Source organism: Podarcis vaucheri, assembly GCF_965113315.1.
Source record: "Podarcis vaucheri genome assembly, chromosome: 2".
Lineage (NCBI taxonomy): Eukaryota > Metazoa > Chordata > Lepidosauria > Squamata > Lacertidae > Podarcis > Podarcis vaucheri.
The window spans coordinates 35,495,581-35,515,114 of NC_138760.1; the positions used below are offsets into that span (position 1 = coordinate 35,495,581).

Here is a 19,534-nt window from a genome sequence, read left to right on the forward strand (position 1 = left end):
TCGACTACCACATTCCAGAGAAATGCCCTCCCTTTTTTTCAGCATCACTGGGCACCATGCGCCATGCTGGCACTCAATGAAAGCTAAAAAGCAGAAATGGCGCAAGGAGCTTTGTGGGGGTAAGAATCGCACTCGCTCCCTCACCCTTCTTTGTCTGTCGCCTCCACAGGACCCACACTCCCCCATAGCCAGGTGGCCCCCATAGAACAGAAAACCCCTTTCCATGGGTGTTTTCTCTCAGGGGCTCAGCCTCCTGACTCAGCTGCTTCGTTTTCAAAGCAATTACCAGCAAGGGGCTTTGTAGGCTGTGCTCCCTACCCATTAACACCGGGCTGATTTATAGGAAACCGATGGCTGGGCCTGTCAGAGCTCATTAATGGCTGGCAAAAGAACAAGACAAACAGCCTGGCCAGCAAGAAAGGAAATCCTTGTCTGGGCTCGGTAGAGATGTGTGGCCGTTCTCCTCACATTCCAAGCCTGGGCCTCCGAACAGCACCAGGGAGAATGGGAGAAGCTTCTGAGGCTGGTGAGACGTTCAAGTGGGACGAGAAGATCAGGGGACAATCTGGGTTCCTTGCGTCTTTCCTACAGGGATGGCTGCTGCGTGGAAGGGGCAGGCCCATCTCAAGCCTGGAGCTTCCTAAGAAAACAGTTATCTGTGCACACAGCAAACATAGAAAGCACAAGACTCCCCTCCCCACTCCTGCAGAGAACCTTGGGAACTGTAGTTTGCTAAGGGTTCCGGAAATTCTTGCTCCATGAGCTCTGGTTCCCAGGATTTCCTGAGGGAAGGAATGTGCTTTCAGTGAGCACACAGTCCCTGTCCTGACTAGATCAGAAGATGCATAAGTTCAGTTCCTTCCATGACACCTCTGAGCGAACTGAGAACTAAACAGACCATGGCATGCAAAGTGTCGATTTAAACGTTTCAAAACCGCTTTGATTTTTTAGTTTGTTGCTAAGGTGCTGAGAGTATATAGAGTGCCGAGAGTATATAGAGTAGTATACAGTGGTACCTCAGGCTACATATGCTTCAGGTTTCAGACTCCGCTAAGCCAGAAATAGTATATCGGGTTTAGAACTTTGCTTCAAGATGAGAACAGAAATCGTGCTCTGGCGACACGGCAGCAGCGGGAGGCCCCATTAGCTAAAGTGGTGCTTCAGGTTAAGAACAGTTTCAGGTTAAGAACAGACCTCAGGAATGAATTAAATACTTAACCCGAGGTACCACTGTATAGGTTTCTTCAGTGACATTATTTCCAATTAAACCAGTTGAAGACCTCTAGTATCACTGTGTAGCACAAAGCATTTAAAGGCATTTGTTATCTAGCAAAAGCCAAGAACAGGGGCGTAAGGAGTGAAGGGGAGGGGGATGTGACCATGCTGTAATAATGCCCCTTGAGAAGCTCTCATGTTTGTTTCTCAGAAAAGCTGCTTTCATCGATCAAATGGAACAGTCAGACCACTGGCAAGAAGCACCAGGCCTCAGGCTCCGTAACAAGCGCTGTCTGTTGTACTCTACTGAGAAGCACAAGCCTTTCTTGGCAAACCTATGGAACAGGAGAAAAACCCAATTTTCTGCTGGTGTGTGGGAAAGAAATGAGCATAACAGTAGCTCAAGAACTGCTGGGGAGGGGGGAGCCCAGTATTAGACTTTACCTCAGAAAAAAATTCACATCAGCTTCTAACACTAGCTACTTGGCTATTTGAGCTACCTGATATGAAGGACTTCCTCAATTAAAGTGCATAATACTTTTTAACGCACGTTTCCATACTGCCACTGCTCAGTCTGCAGTCACTGCCTTAGAATTTTTCACTGACCACACAAATTTCCAGTTCTCTTCCCTTTGAGAAAAATAATTCTGCCCCCTCTATACTCTGAACAGGATTGACTGTACCAATCTTACCTGATGTAGAGATGCAGCAGAATTTCCCGCATCAAGAAGAGATTGTCTGTTGTGCCTCTCTATGAGTTATACTTATGGGCGTGCCTCCTGCCAGTCAGGAAGCATCTCCAGAACAGGGACTCACACAGAAACACATGTCTACTTTTAGAGAGTATAAAAGTGAAATGCTTGCCAATAACAATTCCAAACCTCAAGTTCTTAGTGAGCTATCAAGAAACAGGGAGTTGACAGAGATGGTGCATTATACTCCAGAAGCTCCTGTTCTATAAGGAAGGGATCAGTTTGTAGTTTATTTATGCCAGGAGGTTTATAAATCATCACCAGCATGTCAGCTGACCTACAACAATGCATAAAACTACAGAACTGGAAATGCTGTAAGCCAAAATGGCTTATCTCCTGAGTTTATGCCAATAAAACTCAGAAACGTGAGGAGTTAGGAGTCCAACGTTGTTTACTGCAAAGCAATAGGTTACAGTCGGATCGTTCCGCAAAACTGCAACCCTGCCCGGTGGTCCAGGTAGTGGTATTTATAAAGTTTCAAAGAAAGCATTTCAATTTTCACCAATCATATACATCATTACCTCATTTCATGTTTAATACACATGCGCAATAAGCACTAGCAATTTCTGCTGATTAAGTTCTGATTCCCACTGTGTTCTGTTACATTGTGTTAGTGTGCATGTTGGGAACCTGTGTTACGTGTTGCCATTTGCACCATGTAGCAACTTATGTTCCAGCTTTGAGCTATATCTTTGTTATTCACATATTAGCTGTATTTCTGCCCCAATGGGGGGCGGCAACTTGCAAAAACATCAGTTTCATAAAGTAACAGGCCACCATAACTTCTATATTAGAAGCACACTCAAGGATTTACAGGGGTACACATTATCACATTTATTGTGGCCCTTTGGGCCACTACCACAGAAAGGCCTTGAAAATCGTGTAGACCAAATGCCTCGGACACCCACAACAGATAATCCAAGCAGGGACTTGAAGAGAGCAATTCACATCATGCCCAAAGTAGCAGAATAGAAACACTGATAGACCAAAACATTAGTGAACCAAAGAGATGTTTTGCACCCAGTGAGATTGGCCATAGCGCACTGTGACTTACCGTGTTTTGCAGCACCTAGTTTCAGTGAATAAATAAACACATTGCTTTCAAGGACATTGCCTCAATGTCTAAAGGTCTCTGGAGTGAACAGGACCCAAAAGCTGTGTGGTTCTTTTGTACTGCCCCATCCCTTACATTTTCTGGCTAGTTATGTGTTATGTACTGAGTTGAATAGGATCCAAAAGGCAGAAGTCTGATTGGTCCTGGAACAATAGGATTCAGAATGCAGAAGTCTGATTGGTCTTAGAACAATAGGATTCAGAATGCAGAAGTCTGATTGGTCCTAGAACAATAGGATCCAGAATGCAGCAGTCTGATTGGATCTAGAACAATAGGATCCAGAATGCAGCAGTCTGATTGGTCTACAGGAGCCACCCAATCCAGCTCCAGGTGGAAGGGAATCTGCAACCTGATTGGCCTACAGGAGAATCACGGAATTAGCCAATCACGTGGGGCCCATTGTGTAAATAATGTATATAAGGCAAACATTCTGGGGGAACTTCCATTCCTCCTCACCACTATGAGCTGAATAGAGCATGAAATCTACTCTCCACTCCGAGTATATTTCATTTTGCAACAACTGTTCCTAGCTGAACACTCAAGTGTCCCAAGTTGTCACTGCTGTTCTCACTGTGAGGCATTTCTTTTGCATTCTGGGGCTGACCAGCACACAAGGAGCAGGAAGCAATTGTCTTTCCTTAAAGGCCCTGCGTGTGCCAGGCCATCCCACTCCCATTTCATGGGCCTGAGCAGCTTACATAATAGAGCTTCTCTTCCTCCCCCACAAGCTCTGTAATTTATTCCATCATCTTAGGAAAAGCCATTTACTGTCAATAACAGCTTTAATTAATTCTCCTCAAAGGCCTCTCAATTATTCATCCCAGGGCCGCAGAGAAAACAATTAAAGCACTTTACATCTCTGACCATCATTGGCTCTAGGTGGAAGAGGAAGGCAGGGATGTTGCACTGTAGGGACATTGCACAAGAGAAGGTGGGAGTCCAGAGCATGGGATGGGGGGGGTGGCCTGGGTTTTGGAAGACTGTGGCTCTTTTTTTGCTTGCTTTGGTAAGCGGTCTCTCTGGAGAAAATGCACTGGAATAGCTCACTGTGACAGATCCCAGGGCAACCCCGCCTACCAAATGCTCCCCTTGTATTTTCCCCTCTGTTTTCAAATCATGGAATCTTTCATACAGGTCAGTTACGATCAGTTTGAGACATTTTTGTTGTAGGCAATGTGGGGTTGCGGGGGAAAGAGAAGCAGGAAAAGAGAAGGGAAGAAAATAAAGAAAGGGTATGGAAATAGGGGGGAAGGAGGCAGTAAACCATGGGTAGGCAAACGAAGGTCCGGGGGCCGGATCCGGCCCAATCGCCTTCTAAATCCAGCCCGTGGACAGTCTGGGAATCAGTGTATTTTTACATGAGTAGAATGTGTCCTTTTATTTAAAATGCATCTCTGGGTTATTTGGGGGGCATAGGAATTCATTCATTTCCGGCCCCCCACAAGGACTGAGAGACAGTGGACCGGCCCCATGCTGAAAAAGTTTGCTGACCCCTGCAGTAAACTATTGTTCTTTACAGAGTATGAGTGGAGTTTTTTGTCAGTGTGGATAGGTGTCTTATTTTTGCTTGTGGAGTGAGAGATCAGAGGGCCCAGGACATGGTTGGTTGTGGTTGATTTGTTGCAGTGTGTTTTGATTGTGTGTGTGAAAGGTGTTGTTGTTGTTGGATTAAGTTAGCCATATTGATTTATATGTTGGTGGGGGGCAGGGGGCGGTTATTGTCTTGTTGGCCTGCATATGTAATAAAGGGGATCCACACTGGGGTGAAAGCATCCTCCTTTGTTTGTCCCCATGATAATTTTTCTACCAGGATGGTTTCCCACATATTTTGGTACCAGTGGTCCATGGACACTCCCAATAGTTCCCTCCAGAAATCCTCCCCCTCTTTTTCTACCAACATACCACCCTTCTTTCTGAAAACAGAGCTGGGGACTGTCAACCCCTTCTCTTAATGCTGAACCAAGCTACCTGCCTAGATTTAGATCCTTGTCACATAACGTATAGGGATTTCCCTGACAGAGGACCAGCCTTTTGACATCTGTACTGGGTAAATCCATACCAAACAAGAATATCAGTTTTTCAGAGGCTGGCAGGTTGCGTCAACCGCTGATGCCACATGGAAGCAAACACAGAAGCGTATGGGCATGATCCCACTTGGGGACTTCAGCTCCTCCTCCTGCCTCTGACTGGTCCCTTGGACCGGACAAGACACAGCAAGAGGCAGGCTTTGGAGAAAGAACTTCAACAGCAGCTGGAGATGCTTCTGTCTTTTGGCACCATTCCTCCCACCACAACGTCCCCTCGGTGTACTGGTTTCCTTCAAGGGAAATATTGCAGTGTATACAACTGGATCAAAAGCTTTCCCCTACCACAAGCAGCCTTATTTGTCACTTGCACGTCATTCCTCTTGCTAAACTTAGATATGGTCTGGCATATCTAAGACTACTAGCTACAATACAGAACTGGGCTGCTGAAGTAAAGACAGAAATCAACTCATCCTCCTGACCCTGAAACTTTATAATGGCGGTGTGATTGGTGAAGCCCCATTGTCCACCAGGCCTTTGAACTGGAAAGAAAATTATTGAAGGAAGTTTTGTCTCCTGAAAAACTTGCTATTCATTTCTTTTTATTGGGGAAATGTTCTCTGCAGAATGCAGTTTGTTTGTTCTGTTCCCGAGAAGTCAACAACCACACTGGTTGTTTACCAATTTACCTAAAGTTTTATATTTGCATTTACACCCATCTGCACCATTCTTAATTTTTGCAAACCAGAAAACTGCGGGTGGTGAGCCAGGAAAAGGGAACTGATTAAAAGAGGCCTGAGAGGCTTGAAGGTGGCTATCCCAAACCTGGAATCAAAGGCAGCTGAGGAGACTGTATTTCTTTCCTTAACCAGATGAATGCTCAGTGCTGGTATTCCTGGATTATCATCTAAACACCCACAAGCTGATCAAACCACCTCATTTCTTTACCTCAGCCTGCAAAGGGTTAAGGCAGCAAACAACAAATCCTCTTCCTCTCCCCCATCACCACCATCCAGTATGCAGCCAGGGGGCGGGTCTGTCGGGAAGCCCAGATTTCTGCAGGGGTTTTACTGGAAAAGTTGTTGTGGCAGGTGGGAGGGGGTCGCCATGGCAACGGCAATGGCACATGAACAGGTTAGCTGGTGGCATACTATTGCGGATCAGATTCATCAAAAACATCAGGACGGAAAACTGCCCAGCCTTGGAAAAATGCAATGCTCAATGTCTAAGCAGAGAGGCGGGATGGAAAAGCCAAGACGGCTAGGATCTGGCTATGGTGATTAATCAGAGGGGAGGAAAAGGCACTCTTTGAGCATCACTTCACAGCTTCCAGAGACAAGCCCCTCCACCTAAAATATACTTGGAGGCAGATCACTCCTTCCCTGAAGCAACATTATGCAAGCACAGCAGGGATGGGCTTGGGTGAAATGCAAAAGCATCACATTCCAGCTTTATCTCAGGAAGATTTCACCCACTTTCCCAATTTTCCCAGTCACATACCTAACATACAAATGCCTATCCTCAGTACTGGAAAATTGCGGGCAGAAAAAATATCAAAGTTGGTATCCGAGAGCTGAGCAGATTGGCGGGGCAGTTGTGGATGTGCACCCCCCAGCTTATTTTGCATTTCAATCATAGCTGCCAGAACCTCCTTTAGTCAGATTTAAAGTGCTCCTATCCCCCACCCCACCCTGAACCAGGCGTATGCTGCATCAGTGTGGTTTCCAAGAGAGGGCAATTCTGGGAGGCAGGCAGTGGCTTCTGCTTGCTTGTGAGGTTACATGTATGTACCGCAGTCCACTGGAGCAGGAACTGGCAAGCCACACCAAGAAAACCCCATGGACAAAGACAACAAGCAGTGGAAGACAGAAGTGCCTGGCGTGCTCTGGTCCATGGGGTCACGAAGAGTCCGACACAACTAAACGACTAAAAAACAACAACAACAACCCCAATCCACACTGTGGACCTGGAATGGCTTCCCTTCTAACAGGTTGCGTTATTAACCTGAAATTGCAGGACTAGGCTGTGCAACCTGCTATCTCATTAGCTCAATCTCTTAGGAGCAAAGGAGGAGGAGTGGCTAACAGGTGGTGTGCTGATTTTACCCCCTTTTGGGGTGAGATCCAGAATCTGGATAGAGCTCGAGCCGCCCATTCAAATGGGTGCAGTCAAACATCTTTGCAGGACAGGAAACCACAGAGTGTAAAAGAGATCATTTGCTACAGGAGGGAGGAATAACCAGTGTCTTAAGGTTATGCCCAAACTAGCACATCATTTCATTTCATGTTTGTTTTATTGCTTTCATGCATTCCTCCATATTTCCCCATAGACACAGGTTTCTTAATCCCATGATCGTAGGCTGGGTTTATATATATATATTTCTTAATCTATGCAAAATATGTCTCTCTGTATGTATTCTGATAAATTAGATGGATTGTAGGGGGGAAGGGGAAGATGGGAAGAACTCAAGTTGGGATAGAAGAGTAGTAGCATTTACTAGGCAGTAAGTTCACTCATAAAGAAACAGCCTCAGCCTCCTAGAGCATGAGTAGGATAACTAAGGCCTGGGGGCTGGATCCGGCCCAATTGCCTTCTCAATCCGGCTCGCAGACGGTCCAGGAATCAGTGTGTTTTTACATGGGTAGAATGTGTCCTTTTATTTAAAAGGCATCTCTGGGTTATTTGTGGGGCCTGCCTGGTGTTTTTACATGAGTAGAATATGTGCTTTTATTTACAATGCATCTCTGGGTTATTTGTGGGGCACAGGAATTCGTTCTTTTTTTCCTCTTCCCAAAATATAGCCCGGCCCCCCACAAGGTCTGAGGGACAATGGACCGGCCCCCTGCTGAAAAAGTTTGCTGACCCCTCTCCTAGAGCATGGGTCCTGCTGCTCTGGTTCCTGTGCATTGACCTCCATCCCCTCACCACCCTCCATTGTCCCATGAATACTTCCTACACCAGCCTCTCCTTCTCCATCCCCAGCCTGCTCTCATGCCAGTTCGTGACAATATGGAAAGAAGCAAAGCTCCCAACAATGGCAAGGAAGGAGAAGGGCCAATGGCCAGGAAGAAGTCTGTGCATAACCAATCAAGATCCATTTCACAAAGATTTGTACCTCTTTCATGAGTTATTTGCCGGCTTGCAAAAGAAAGGATTTTAGCCTATAATAAAATTGAATCATTGTGAGTCACAAACAGAGGATAAGAAGCATCACGATACATCAGTGCCAAATGTTCCAGGACTGGAGGACAAGGAGAAGTCCACCTTGCCCCCAATTTCTCGTGAGAGTGCATCTGGTAAATCATTCAGTTCCTAATATACAACATTAAGAAAAAGCCAGGTCCGTTGCTATCCAGCAATGAGTCATGCATTCTCCTACAGCCAAATGTGAAAAGGGGGACTTGGAGTGAAACTACACTCCCCACCCCCTGTACAAATATGCATTAAACACATATGCATGTCTGAAGATTTGTATCAATGCAGGGTAAAGGTAAAGGGACCCCTGACCATTAGATCCAGTCATGGCCGACTCTGGGGTTGTGGCACTCATCTCGCTTTATTGGCCGAGGGAGCCGGCGTACAGCTTCTGGGTCATGTCGCCAGCATGGCTAAGCCGCTTCTGGCGAACGAGAGCAGTGCACGGAAATGCCGTTTACCTTCCCGCCGGAGTAGTACCTATTTATCTACTTGCACTTTGACATGCTTTCAAACTGCTAGGTTGGCAGGAGCAGGGACAGAGCAACAGGAACTCACCCTGTCGCGGGGACTTGAAATGCCTTCTGATCAGCAAGTCCTAGGCTCTGTGGTTTAACCCACAGCGCCACCTGCAGGGTAGGGGAGCACTAATAGTTGGAGAAGTGACAGGTGGAAGGAGAATGTAACCCCTTCCATGCACATATACTACCCCATCTCTCAGCCGTTTTCCTCTGCAGTGGACTTCTCCCAGTCTTGGGACTTAAGAGGGGAGGGAGAGTAACAACAACAACAACCAAAAGAACCCAGCAAATTAAAAGGGAGATACAGAGGGAGAAATGACCCAGGAGATATAGAGAGCCAGTGTGGTGTAACAGTTACAGTAGAGAGGTGGACTGGAACCTGGGAGATCAGGGTTCAAATCCCTACTCAGTCACGAAGCTCAGTGGGTGACCTTGGGCCAGACAGTGTCTCTTGGCCAAACCTGCCTCTCAGGGGTGTTGTCAAGATAAAGTGGGGAGAGGAGGACCATGTGCCCTTTCTTGCAGTGGCGTAGCGTGGGTTGTCAGCACCCGGGGCAAGGCAAGTAATTTGCGCCCCCTAACCCGTGGATTTGCCCTAACCCCAGATGTTGCGCCCGGTGCGGCCGGCCCCCCCCCTGCACCCCCCACGCTACGCCACTGCATTCTTGAGCTCCTTGGAGAAAAAGGTGGTATATAAATATATTTTTAAAAAAATAATCCATGAGAACAGGAAGAGTTAAGTATTTCCTCCCACCAGCCAAATTTACATTTTTTTGAGAAAAGCAGGGGGTGTTTGTTTTTAATTTCCCAAGACTGCTTTGTTCCCAAGACTCTATCAACCTCCCACAGGACCAGAAACTCAACATTCACGTTGACTGTCTGAAGAGAGATTCTGAGGTGTCTAGAGTCCTCCTCCTTAGCACACAGCACTTCACGCCTTGCAGCTAGAGGATAAGAGAAACAGGCCTAGTGCTGCTTGCCCTGCTGCAGGGAGAGAGAAAACAATAGGCAAAATAGAGTGGGGTTTTTTGTAGCAACTGCCTACTGCTGTGCTAGAGGCAATTCGGGAAAGACTTCGGTATTTTGTCAGAGGGATTCCAGGCACACACTGGAACTTTGGGTTTGTGCATTTAAATTGAATGAAAGGGCCGTGCTGTCCAAGCACAACAAACCCAACTTTTTGCGGTTGGGAAGAAAGGGAAATGAACTGAAAAGTGTGAGATGAACAAATTATTAGCAGGGAGATGTGTGAACGCTCTGCAGGAAAACCAGGATGAATGCTCATCGTCGTATGACAAACAAATCCGAACAAATACTTAAGAAAGACTGGATAAATCCGACCTCTGAATAAGCATTGTGCAAGGCAATCAGGATGAATGCTCAATAAATAGGTTGTGGTGGGAGAGGGGGCAGAAGAACGTTTTCTCCTGCTCTGTAGGGTAGGGTTTGAACCAATGGCTTCAAGTTACAAGAAAGGAGATTCTGATTAAACAGGAAGAACTTTGTGACAGTAAGAGCTGTTTGACTGTGGAACAGTCTCCCTCTGGAGGTTGTGGACTCTCCTCCCTTGGAGGTTTTTAAGCAGAGTTTGGATGGCCATCTGTCCGGATGCTTTCGCTGAGATTCCTGCATTGCAGAGAGCTGGACTAGATGACCCTTGGGATCCCTTCCAACTCTACGATTCTGTGATTCTACGACTGGTAGTAGTTCAAATGAGCCACTCATTTCAATACTAGTACAGTGCAAGTGTTTTGCTGGCAACGCTCAGCCCACAAGAAAGGATGTAAACTTAGGTGGAGTCTGAGATTTATACATACCCTCACCGCAGTTTGTGATGTAGGAAGGAGCTGTGTCTTAAGCCAGTTAATTTGTGGTGGGATCTGTATATATGTGACAATAAATAGAGGCTAAAAAAGATTGCAGAGAGAACATGAAGGCAGGATTTGCAGGGCTCTGAGGCTGGATTTTCCCCCACATGCCAGTAAGTGAGGTAGGAGTGAGAGGGAGGAACCCCAAGGTGACAGAATGTGCTGGATTACTCCAGGCTGGTGTCCACTATTTGCAAGAAAAGCTCTCTCTCCCCTCCCCACCCCCCATTAGTGGGAAAGCAAATTGCAAGGACGTTTTTCATTTGATTTTCTAGTTTTCTCCTTTCAGGAAATTCTAAACCGAGGGAAGAGTGGTGAATAATGGTGTCCCCAATCCACAGACTGATGTGATAGATAGTCCATTTTATTGCTTCAATCCACTGCATGTGCACATCCTATGTAAGCTGCGTCTGTTAGTGGGTTTTAAGTCATAGGCTGATTTGGCTGTGATAAAAAAAAAACTTTGGCCAAAATCAGAAGAGCATTAAAAGGGGAGAAGAATCATGAGAGAATCTTTCTCGTTTCAATTCCTGGGCATTATCAGCTTCAAACAAAGCTTGGTCATTATTTTTCTCATTTCGCAGCATAGCTGGTTTGCGAGAAAACACATCAGAATGGTGTGCTTCATGAGAAACAAAAAGATAAATACAGGAAAGATATGGATTGTGGCAAAGTTTGTGTGTACACCATTTCCCAAACTATCAGTGGGAGCGCAGTGAGAACAAATGGGAGTGTGTACAGAGGCTTTTCCTGCTTTGCGGTAGCTCATTCCAGTAACTTTGTGTGAGCTCATTCTGTCTTGCAACAGAATCGAGATACAATCCCCTAGATAGTACAGTGGATGCTCGGGTTGGGAATGTGATCAGTGCAGGAGGCACGTTCGCAACCCACAGCGCCGCGTCTGCGCACACGCGGGTCACGATTCGGTGCTTCTGCGCATGCGCAAAGCACGATTTAGTGTTTCTGAGCATGCGCGAGTGCCAAAACCCAGAAGTAACCCATTCCAGTACTTCCGGGTTCGACGCAGTGCGCAACCCAAAAACGTGCAACCTGAAGCGTCTGTAAGCCAAGGTATGACTGTATTCTAGCCTGGCCCAGTGACATTTCATTCACTTTCTCCCGCCTCTGATTTCTGGTAAAACGGACAAGGCTTTGTGTCCGTGGTTTTCCTAGCTTGGGGGTGGGGGGAGTGCAGAGCAGGGTCTGACTCTGAAACCAGCAGGCCTGTTCTGTGTGTACGTTTGGAGCTTCAGGTCTGAGCCATGAATAATTTGAAGCTTCACCAAAGCTTCTTATGTATTCTGGGCTGCATGAGCCTCCAAGATTAATTTCTATTGCCCCTTGCCTGCTCTGGGACCCTGTGCTCTGTCCTGCTGCTTCAGAAGAGCTGAGAGGTGAGCGTGGGGTTACTCCTCAAGGGATTTCCCTGCTCCAGAATCCCAACACGCACAGAAGAGATTCAGCGTCTAACAAGGCAGTGGAGCGCCTCCGCTGTTTTTCAAAGCTCTGCTTTATTGATTTAGCATTCCCTTCTGTGATAAATACATCCCGGAGAAGCTATGTGCCTGACGTGCCCCCACTGCGTGTTGGGGAGAGGGCAGGCCTTCCTCCTAATCAATAATTGAAGCTATTCACTTTGGTGTTGCCAAGCCTCAGTTCCAGGAACTGCCTCTGGTTCACAGGCAGAGGTGTGCGATGTTGTAACCGATTGCAGCCAAGCACAGCAGTGAAGTTTCCTGGTCATCATTCCTTCTGCAAGGCTTCTTCCACGAAGCGTAGGTTACACATACATGCACACACTGATGATACACCCTATCTGCTGGTTGTAACTCTGGGGAGACGCACCTCAGAGAACAAACCATTACATGCTCCATGGATCAGGGACTACGGATGCTTTCAGACAGGTGGCACTGGTTGCAAGTCGGTCATTCGGATCCATTTTTCCCCTGTAGGCACAATTGGGACACTATCCCCTATCCCATTATCTGGTCTTAGTCATTCCAGTGCTTCCTACTTATACAGGTGGGCAATCCTTGAGGAAATGTTTTCACACAATGCTTCCTAGGCCCTCTGCCACCCTCCGCTACCTTTTCCTGTTCAGGATGAGCCTGCAGGTAATTCTGTATCTGTGCAAACACAGATTAAAAGAAAAATCCCCACAGGAAGTGCCACAGGAATAACAGCCCCTAGCTATTTAATTTCACTACAGACAAAATGGAAACTTTGAAGGAGGAGAGAACATTCATTTCCTTTTCATTGTTTTTTTTTTTAAAAAAATAGGTCTTCCTTAAGACTGATATATAGCTATACAGTGGTGCCTCGCAAGACGAAATTAATCCGTTCCGCGAGCCTCTTCGTCTAGCGGTTTTTTCGTCTTGTGAAGCAACCCTATTAGCGGCTTAGCGGATTAGCGCTATTAGCGGTTTAGTGGCAATTAAAGGCTTAGCGGCTATTAAAAGGCTATTAGCGGCTTAGTGGCTTAGAAAAAGGGGGGGAGCGAAAAAAAATTGGAACACTTGCAAGACGTTTTTGTCTTGCAAAGCAAGCCCATAGGGAAAATCGTCTTGCGAAGCAGCTCAAAAACGGAAAACCCTTTCGTCTAGCGGGTTTTCCGTCTTGCGAGGCATTCGTCTTGTGGGGCACCACTGTACTACTATACAACTGTTCTAACAAAAGGGGTGTTGCACAGGTGTTGAAAAGAAAGAAAGAAAGAAAGAAAGTAAGTCCTGGCATATGTACTTTACTGCAATTACAGTTTCCAAGGCGTTGCAATCTTAAGAGAACAGCTCTTCAGAACTGGGCTGTGAAAATTCTGATACGCTATAGATAGCTTAACGCTTTTCTGTGGTAAGGAGAAATCGGGATTAAATGTTGCTGTTTTTTAAGTATGCGCAGGCATTTGATGATGATACCACGTGAACAGTGCACCAAAAAAAAGGGGGGATGTGTGCATGAGCAGTACAGTTTTTGCGATAGTGTTTTTGTCTGGAAGTACCCTAATGCTTCTGGCCAGAATGATGGGATGCAGAAGAGGACCTTTAAGGAGACTGATTGTTCCTCTGCTCCTCATGTGTTTCAGCTGGTTCTTCAACACAAGACTCCTTTGACAAACTATGTGGTATTGCAAGCAACCTCTACAAGTCAATAAGCCACACACACACATATCAGTGTATGGAACCTGTGGCCCTCCAGATGTTGCTGGGCTCCATCTCCCACCGGACCCAGCCGATATGGTCAGTGGTCAAGGATTATGGGAGTTGTAGTCCAGCAACAGCAGGAAGACCACAGGTTCTACACCTTATTATCCAACAATGCCCTTCCCCACAGCCAAGATCCATGTTTCCCTCTGTGTACAGGGGTATTACCTAAAATATTGTGCTGGCTCCTGAAACCTTTGAGCCTGGCACCAAGGGATTTGAGAATACATTTCAGCCTTGAGCATTTACGCGAGGAAATTTGTTTGAGGACCTCTCTGTACAATCACTGGTCGTGTGTTTCAACTCCAGTTTAGCCATTCCGCAATACATGTCTATTCATTTTGTGAAGCACCTACCCACAATACTGTAATGTAAGCATAACACGAGCTTTACCTTTAGGGGATATAACTCTGTAGGTATTCACTGTTTAGATAGATAGATAGAGGGATGTACATTTGAATAAGGGTGTTAGATACCTGCATTGCAGGGAATAGGACTAGATGATCATTGTCCCTTCCAACACTACAAGTCTATGATTCTGTAATTCTAAGTGTGCACATAATGGCCATATATAAAAAGCTCCCATAACGATGGCAACAAGGAAGTGCTTCTATGCTGCACTTCAGCACTGGAGCATTGGGACGTGCACCCACAGGAAGACAGAGCGTGCCTTGCTAGCCCAGCATCCTGTTTCAGCCCATGTTTTTGGGAAGCCCACAAGCAAGGCATGAAGTCATCAGCTGTTGTTTGTGTCACCCCAGTAGTTGCTGCCCAGAGGTACACGGCCTCTGATCAAGGAGGTTCCATTTAGCTATCGTGGCTTACAGCCGTCACTAGATCTGTCCTCCATGAATTTAACACCAGATGGTCTAACGGCTGAGAGTGCCTTAGGAGACCTAATTGAAAGAATGCTTCCTTCTTGCCTCCAAATGCCAAAATAAAATAAAATTATTCTTAACATGGTTTGGCTGAGCAACTAATTAAATGGAAAGGAGCAGAGGTGAGAAATTGTGTTGTCACCAGTTACACATAATAGGTGCAGTGTGTGTGATACCAGTGCAATCTCAATACACACCCTCCTATCAACAGAAGATAGGAGCCTTTGTACTGTGTGTTTCCCGGAAGAAAAATAATGTACTTTGCTCAGGAATTGCAACTTCCTTATCACAAAACATGGTTGAACAATCTACTACAATACAAGTGGGAAACACACACAAATGGCATTCACATGCACACACCCAGACAGCACAACAAGTTGTTCTTTCCAGGAAGGTAACATCTTAAACACTGGGGGGAAGCCTCAGATAAAATCATTCATTACATTTAGCACAGCTTTATCCTACGCCTTAAAGGCAAAATTAGATTTTTCTTGCATGTTTTAATCCCCCATTAAGCTTGGGGCAGTGTACACGGTTCTCTAAATTACTCACCCTATATTTTATTCTTACAACAACCTTCTGAGGTAGAACTGCATGTCTGAATGACAATTTGAACCTGTGTTTCCTTAGCCCTAATCTGACACTCTAAACTTTACACTACATGTATTTGGGATGTATTTGGAAAGGGCTGGAATCTACAAGAGTCCAAGCGCAAGATGGAAGACCTTGTTCTGCCAGTCAGCTCACAATAACATCTGTCAAGAAAGCCAGACAAAGTGTGCAAAGTACTTCTTGTTCCTCTGGTCCTAGGTTTACTCCAGAGAAAGTGGAAAAGCCATCACCTACCCTATCCTTATACTAATTTAGGGCACGTCCAGACTGTCATTATTTGGAGGTGGGATTCAATCTCACACTGGCAGATTCAGGTTGCCCAATTATAGCGGATAGAGAAATCATGCACAGAAACCTGCTTCCCCAAAAGATCAGACCTTTTGCGATAAGGAACATGAAGAATAACACGTGCTTTGATGCAAGATCATCTAACTTCCTCACAAACAAATCAGATTGAATGCTCGTTAACTAGCCTGCATCATCTAATCAGCCTGCAATCAAATCAGGACGAATGCTCAATAAATAGGTTGTTGCCCGGAAAGACTTGTACTGTAATGAATCTGAGGACAGGCCCTAGAAAGCCTCTGCACCTTCGCAAGGGTCTGTGTGGCTTTGGTCTCATTCTGATTGGTTCAGGAGGAAGAGATGTGGGTTGAGTTCCTGATGAGCACCCTTCTCTCCTGTTGCAAAGTGGGAGCAGGACCTCAGGCACCCTTGCTTACTCCCAAAAGCTTTTAATGAGTGCATGGGAGACACTTAGGCTGTGTACACACCATACCTGTAAAGCACATAACTTTCCCCATAAGAATCCTGGGAAATGCAGCTTTACCCCTCGCAAAGCTACAATTTCCAGCACCCTTAACAAACTACAATTTCCAGAATTCAGCAGGGGAAGTCATGAACTTTAAATGTATGGTGTGAACTTTAAATGTATGGTGGTTTGGAACAGCTGGAAAGTGGTGAGTGAGACTGGACTGTCTGCTGCTGCCAGCATACCCTGTACCCTGTCCTGCCCCCCATATCAGACCCTCCAAGGGTCCCTATTTTCCAGGGACAGTCCTGGACTTACAGAAGCTTTCCTGGTTTCCAATTTGATCCCAGAATGTCCTGCTTTCCCTTAGGACTTCTCTGTTTTCATTGGAGAAATGTTGGAGGGTATGGAGTTGTGCAACCCCCAAGCCAAGAAGATAAGTGCAACCTTTATTAGACATCTGAAGGCAGCCCTGTATAGGGAAGTTTTTAGATGTTTAATGTTTTATTATGTTTTTATTTATGTTTGAAGCAGCCCAGAGTGGCTGGGGCAACCCAGTAAGATGGGTGGGGTATAAATAATAGTAACAACAATATTGACTGGGATGTCCCTATTTTCACTGGAGAAATATTGGCAGGTATGCCATATCTCACCTTGTATTGGAGCCTGTAATCTATGCAGTTTACTGCCTTACTGGTCACCCCTGCCTTTTTAAGCCTCCCCTCCCTCTCCCTCCCCTTTCACTGCCACTCACCCAGGTGCTAGCACGCCTTTTCTCCCCAGGCCCTTCTCTTTGCCTTGCCCAGCCAACATTTACAGGCTGGTGAAGTTACCAGGAAAGAAGGTACATACAAGTAGGGCGGGATAGGTTTGTGGTTCAGCAGTGCTGACTGTGTTCCCAAGCCTGGGCCCAGTAACGGGAAGTGGCTATTCTCAGTGACAGTAAATCAGATCGGCAAGATTAGAGGCCTCTTGCTGCCTAATCATGAGCCACTTGGGCAGGAGGACAACTTACTGGAACTGGGAGGAAATAAAAGCAATAAATAAAGCATGACTGTTAACATCTGGCCCTTGCCACGGGGTGAGATGTAGCTGTAGGACGGGTTGTTTATGGTTCATTCACTGACTTTATAGGGCTCCCATGGTACAAGGGGGGCAAAAGAGCAGGAGCAGCAAGGAGTGATTCTTTGTGCCAAAGTGTGTGCTTTTCAAGGGTGCAGGCAGACACAGAAAAGTACCCGATGTACACATATGTGGTTGTATGTTAATAACATTGACCCACTCCAGGGAGGTCTTACCGTACAGACAGGCAAATCAAGGCACTGGGCAGAGCAGGTAAATAAGAGGGGCAGCGTGGATTCTGCGGGAAGAGCTGATCTACATCCATTTGCATTGTGTTGATCTTGTCCCGGTTCCAAACGGCCTATAGATCTCAAGAACAAGGCATCATGCGGCAACCACAAAGAGGAGGAGGTTTATGGAGCTCATAAAACACGTTTTATGCAGTTACGCTGGGAGTTGGGGTCAGCTCTGCCGTGAAGGCTTGTCACTACAAGCAAGATTGGACCAATCTTCCCAGCAACAGAGTTCATATCTCTGACTTCCTTCCTGGTAGCGGCTGGGGAAGCATTTTAAACATGTACGTACACACACATTTTTTTCGCAAAATGGGCCAAACTAGCCTCTCATCCAGCGATGAGGCAAGCCTGTGGATACTTTTCCAATAACCATTTGGCAGACTACCCGCTGGCAGTGTCTCAGCCATGGCCAGGAGAAGGCCATAGCCAGGAATATGAGGAGGAGACTGGAATAATACCCCAGTATCACAGAAAGCAGAGTAATTAAACTTCAGTGACATCACCTCATCTCCAGTTGAAACAAAGTCCATGCAATTGTTCTGCCATTTACTCTGTGGAGTTGCAGGCAGCCCATTCTCTCTCTGTCTTATCCAGCCATGGCCACATACCCCATCGACAGTGCAACTTTACATCAGCTTTGGCCCTGGTACAAGAAATTTCCCTCCTACTGACTTCAATGGGTTTAAAAGTAATTATTGAAACCTGTGCAAGATTTTATCAGGTTTGAAGGTTTGAAGTCCTGCTGTGCATAATGCGAATGTGTGATGGGGCAGGTGAACAATATTATGATTCTATCTCTGGCTACAAAGATACATATTCTATCTCTGCCCAACTGTGAGGCACCCAGGCAGAAATGAAAAGAAAGAACAATGCAAGGAGACTGCGATTCTTGTTCGTTTTAAAATGCGGGGCACGGGTCCCCTCAAGTCCGGGGTCATTGATGCAATAAGGGTTTTATGGTCGTTTGGGCAGGCTGTTTAAAAATTATGAACACTCACCATAATCCGTGCCTCAGATGAATGCTTTGTCCCATTGGTGGCATGATTTCTGACTTGATGGGATTTGGGGAAGTTAGGGGTGGGGTGGGGAGATGCCTCTGCAAAAACAATGCGAATTCAAAAAAGTCCATTATTGAATGCCTAGCTGGAAGTAAACGCTCCTGGGTTCAATTAGATTATTAGACATACTCCCAGCCAGGTTGACTGCAGCCTGTCAGGAGTCTAAACAGGAGCGCAACTGCTGGCGGAGCGGTGCCTGCGTGCCTTTTTGGTAACATTTCTTCTTTTAAATCCCCAGACTTGCCACTGGGGGCGGGGGGGCGACAAAGTTCCATTGCCTCGGCTGGACCAGACGCCCAAAGGCAGGTGGTGGAGGAAGGAAACATGCGTACGCTGTTACTATAGAGATAAGGGGCATGGACGGACTACAACATCCAGCGTGCCTGAGGAGGGAGATACTTCCGGAAAGCCTGCCATTGGCTCCAATCTGAAGACGTCACCAGTGTGCGGATGACGCTACTCAGCCTGGCCAGAACCGCCAATGAGCATGTTGCTCCTCCTGCGCGAGGGAAAGTTGAATGACCGGTGCCTTAAATGTAGTGGCCCTGCGATAGCTCATTTGGGAGAGCATAAGACTCTTAATCTCAGGGTCATGAGTTCGAGCATCACGTCGAGCAAAAGATTCCTGCATTGCACGGGTGTTGGACGAGAGGATCCTTGTGGTCCCTTCCAACTCTACAAATCTATGATTTTAGACACAACGAGACTTTCGTATTGGATTCCTGCTTGTATAAATAATCATTTAAACATTTCCATTGTTTCTGAATTAAAATTCTAGACTAACCTTGTGAAGAATACAGAGAACATAAAGATTTGATTGATTATGAAAGAATCTAAGGAAGGGAAATTATTGAACAGATGTAAATGCGAGTAAGACAACTAAGAGACGTGTGGTGAATGCGATGGAAGTCTTTTATAATATTTTAACTAAGATTTATATACTGTATTGCAGTATTTGAAGCAAGAATTTGGTAATATTCCAGGTTATGAA

At 46.0% G+C, this 19,534-nt stretch overlaps 1 protein-coding gene across 1 annotated transcript in view; it reads right to left on the reverse strand.

Moving 5' to 3' along the window:
• The window catches only part of PGS1 (phosphatidylglycerophosphate synthase 1), a 136,970-nt gene extending 119,441 nt beyond the window's left edge, over positions 1-17,529 (reverse strand). Inside the window, exon 1 of the mRNA XM_082213344.1 lies at positions 17,426-17,529. Coding sequence (XP_082069470.1) covers positions 17,426-17,520 — 95 coding nt within the window. The 5' untranslated portion in view covers positions 17,521-17,529. The remainder of the gene's footprint in view (positions 1-17,425) is intronic.
• Positions 17,530-19,534: the final 2,005 nt, after the last annotated feature.